General features: G+C 41.9%; 1 protein-coding gene across 1 annotated transcript in view; it reads right to left on the bottom strand.

Annotated features, from left to right (window-relative positions):
* Positions 1 to 2343: 2343 nt before the first annotated feature.
* g6fl (g6f-like) overlaps positions 2344 to 4544 on the bottom strand; it is a 24267-nt gene continuing 22066 nt past the window's right edge. Inside the window, exons 10-11 of the mRNA XM_084052207.1 lie at positions 4287 to 4333; positions 2344 to 3583 (exon numbers count right to left, since the gene is read on the bottom strand). Of these exons, the coding sequence (XP_083908333.1) occupies positions 3562 to 3583; positions 4287 to 4333 (69 nt within the window). The 3' untranslated portion in view covers positions 2344 to 3561. The remainder of the gene's footprint in view (positions 3584 to 4286; positions 4334 to 4544) is intronic.

Raw genomic sequence — 4544 nt, 5'->3', positions numbered from 1 at the left:
CTTGATTGCATGCTTATGTGAAATTCACTTTGATAGACAACAGACACCGGCTTCGAATGCATTGAATAGGACATTATCATGTTTTATCAGACCATTGAATGGGCGAGTAGGCGACATACTGATCTACCCGCGATTTATCAGACCATTTATTGGGCGTAATCAGGAGATACTGACCTACTCAGAGGCAGAGCAGTCCCAACAACATGATTTACGATTCTGTGCCTATCGGTACATAACTCGGACGGCGCAGGGGCCTATTACACGAAAGGAGAATTAAATAAGCCTGGATTTAAGTCAAATCCAGGTTTGACAAAGTCTGGTCCGTACAGCCTGGTTTATTCCGTTCCATGAACGCCAAGCCAGGCTGAAAAGGAGCGACTTTGTCAAGCTAGACCTTGTCAAGCCAGGCTGTGTCGAGCCAGAATGGTAAAGCCAGGTTTCACGTATTCCTATAAAAGACCATGAAAGTCGATAGTAGAATCCTTGAACTTGACCAATCATGGAGCCCAAAACCAAAAAAAGGGTTGAAAACCACTGTTCTAAATGTCAGTGGTTCACAAACTTTTTAGCTCAAGAGTCTTGAGGCTTGGGTCCATTTCATGAAAGTCGATAGCAGAATCCTTGAACTTGACCAATCTTGGAGCCCAATACCAGAGCGGCGTTCTTCTCTGTGGCTGTACAGCAGCACTGCAGCAGCTCATGGAACAGTGGCGTTCCCAGGAATTACATTTAGGGCAGGCCTCGGGGAAAACTCTCGAGAGAAACAAGTTAACAACAACACTACACACTGACTACAAAACTGAAAAAACGTTAATAAAAACAATATGCAAGTACTGTATAATCAATCAATTCTTCAGTGGTGGTCTCTTCATGTTGTAGTTTAGTAATGAATGGCTCAAGCTGCTCTCAGAGCCCCTTTTATGCCAGGTGAGTACAGGTGATGGCCCAGACCCCCACCCCTGGCACTCCTGGTACCCCATGAAGACGAAGGCATACAATACAAAGATCTTGAAAATGTGTGTGCATATCTTTGAAATATATATACATTTTTAAAGCTAACATTTTTAAGTAAAATCTTTGCCTCTGGGGGTCCCTGGCACAAAACATTTTCAGATGGGGGTCCGCGGCCAAATGTATATCAATTTAGGGGTCCTTGGCATGAAAAGGGTTGAAAACCACTGTTCTAAATGTCAGTGGTTCACAAACTTTTTAGCTCAAGAGTCTTGAGGCTTGGGTCCATTTCATGTCTCCCCGGGAGCTGGGGTCTTGACACAAGATCCAAAAGAGAAATTTGATGTCTCCCCGGAATCATACAAGGAAGTAAAATGTAATGTATATGTGTATCCTACATTTAAATTTCAATAAAAATGTAATGTCTGCTTTTACAATTGTACATCAGTCATGTACGGCTATTCCATGTACACTTATAAATGCACCATCGCCTTGATCATTTGTACTAAATAAATCTTCAACAGTTTTTGAAGGATAAAAAGTTAGATCATTAGCCCTCACGGTGGCAATTGAGAAGAGGTGGAAAGTAACTTAAGTACATTTACTCAATTACTGTGCTTCAGTACAATTTTGAGTATTTTCAATACTTTACTTCTACTCCACTACATCTCAGAGGCAAATATTGTACTTTTACTCCACTACAATTATTTGACAGCTTTAGTTACTAGTTACTTTATAGAGTTAGATTATTATTGCAAGACATGCATTAACCACTTGCATCCTATTTTATACTTCGATCTACGACGTCCAAGTTAAACCTACAAAACACGAAAAACTGACTGAGTGAGTGAGGTCCGACTGGGACGGCGTATTGGCGTAACATTGTACGCCGCACAAGTCAAACCTCAAAAACACGAAAAACTGACTGAGTGAGGTCCAACTGGGACGTCGTATGGACGGCGTATGCACGGCGTATTGGCGTAACGTTGTACGCCGCGCGGACGTTCAGACGACGTCCATACGACGTCCAAGTCAAACCTCAAAAACACGAAAAACTGACTGAGTGAGGTCCAACTGGGACGTCGTATGGACGGCGTATGCACGGCGTATTGGCGTATTAAAGCCTCCTATGGATGGCCAAAACCTCTTGTCCATTTTACCCATTCATCCTGGAAAATTACTGCTGCGCAGCCATATTCGTTTTTCATTAGTGGGTGTTGTATGGGTATCATTCTCCATGTTGAAACAAAACATTTATTTATCTATTTATTAATTACTTAGTGGTTAAAGTATATCTACCTATCTATCACAGAACCTGTGTTTGTGTCTGTACGTGTAGCTGTCCTGGGTATAACTCGGGCACCATCCGACACAAACGGAGTCAGAGACACGTTGCATTATTATAAGTTTAATAATAACTTGCTTGAGTCATGGGACCAAGCTGTTCCCAAAACAATAAATACCAGGCCTTTGCCATGCCATGGCATCTTGACTCTATGATATTCAGATGGTTAGAACATATCATAAAGCAGTAATGTCTGTAACACTGTTGATTAAATTATCAAAACATTTTAAGTAGAAAAAGTCATAAAATAGGAAATTACACATGCTGTATCCAACATCACAGCCATGTAAACACACCATGTCATTTACAACTAAACATTGCTCTCAAGAACGTTTTTGAAAACATTTGAAGCTAGAAATAGACAATGCAGTAACCAAAAATGTATTCTATTTGATCAACACTTCCTTGTTTTCCGAGGCGACCGTGTCCTTCCAGATCAACACTTATGGAATACTTTCATTGCCGTAAGCAAGGAAATACTTAGTTTTGTTGTTACTTTTGGGTCAATTTAATCATCAATTTATTAAGTAGCCGTGTAATAAGTGGGATAATTGACAAATAATTGATAAATACATCCCGACAGGGTGATTAGTCACTGACGTGTAGGCTAGCCGTCAATTACCCCTTGCTTACTGAGATGGCACAATACAATGACTATTCTAAAAGTGATTATTTTAAATGTTTAAATTTGTAACTTTTCAATGTTGTTAGTATCATCTTACTTAGACATCATTATATGTTATTACACAGGACAAGACAAAATGTGTCACAATATTGCAATTAGTAAGAGGCCTCTGGAAAAGTAACAACCAATTAATGGATGGCAAACACCTCAACACCTCGATATCAATATTGTGATGATATTGTGGGGATGACTATTTTTTTGTTATGAGACTTTTGTCAAATGGTTATCAGTAATGCTTATTTAATAACTATGTATGTACTGTAGGCAAATAAAATAAAAGCTAGAAGAGTCAAGTAAGTTCAGAAAATTACACACTTTACTGTATGGCAAGCTTTAACACCGGGAAAAAACAACACTTTTGCAATATCACAATATGATATCCAACTCCAGACAGTCTCATATCACGATTTTTACATACTATCGAAATGTATTTTTGGGGGTCATCTCTCTCTCAGCTAAGGGGTCCTTGGACTGAAAAAGATTGAAGACCCCTGGCCCTGTTCTAGAGTCCTTCCTGCCTCTGCTGGGAGCTGAGTGGCTGTGACACACAGGTGGATGTGGCTGAGATGTGGGGAGGTGATCAGCCCTGACACTGCTCGTATCTGAAAAACACAAGACCGCGAAGACCAACTGGCTTTTTAGTTTTCCCTTGAACATAAAAATGTGGCAACCCACGCAACAGCAACAATAACACAGGGGCGTGGCGGTGGGGGGCTGTGATATCATGTCATGGTGTGGGAAGGGATTTTCAGGCCAGCGTGATTGGTGGCTGTGAGGAGACTGTGAAGGGCAGATGGGTGGCAATATGAGACATATTGAGACACACACACACACACACACACACACACACACACACACACACACACACACACACACACAGTGTATGCTACTATACATAGGACTACAGAATACAACACACACACGGCACGGGACCAGAGGACTGGAAAATTACAGTGGCTCTCATATTTATTACGCCACATTGTGTGACAGTCTGCCATGAAGTTGGCAGCAGGAATACCAACAAACAAACAAACAAAAAAACAAGACCGACCGGCCCACTGGGAATATGCCCAAACTTCCCGTTGGCCATGCAGTCCGCACCTGCATGCAACTATAGAACATACGTACCCGTATGTTTGTTTGTGCATGAAGGCGCACATGTGTGTATACACTTTAACTCAACATGTGAATTACATAGACCCCCCTCACACGCACACAAAGAGCAATTACACGCACCCACGCATTTACACGCATGGCACACATTGAAACACAGTATGAGCAGCTGACCGCAGGCTGTTTCCTTACCGGTCCAGCTCCTTGTAGACATCATCTTCTCCTCTGGGCTTCAAATCCTTGGCAGAGGGATGAGAGGAAAGTGGAGGTGGGGGAGTAAAGGGGACGGGGGTTCAGAAAGGAGGAGGAGGAGGATGAAGAGGAAGTTGTGACAGAGAGCGAGAGCAAGAGAGAGAGGGAGAGAGAGAGAGAGAGAGACCCATGGTGGTGGTGAGAGCAGATTTATGTCTCTCCGGTGTGTAATGCGATTGATTTGTTAATATCACTAAT

Source organism: Gymnoscopelus microlampas (genome assembly GCF_963454915.1).
Source record: "Gymnoscopelus microlampas genome assembly, chromosome: 3".
In the NCBI taxonomy this organism is placed as follows: Eukaryota; Metazoa; Chordata; class Actinopteri; order Myctophiformes; family Myctophidae; genus Gymnoscopelus; species Gymnoscopelus microlampas.
Note: the sequence above shows the minus strand (reverse complement) of the source record. Positions and strands in the feature narration are given on the sequence as shown.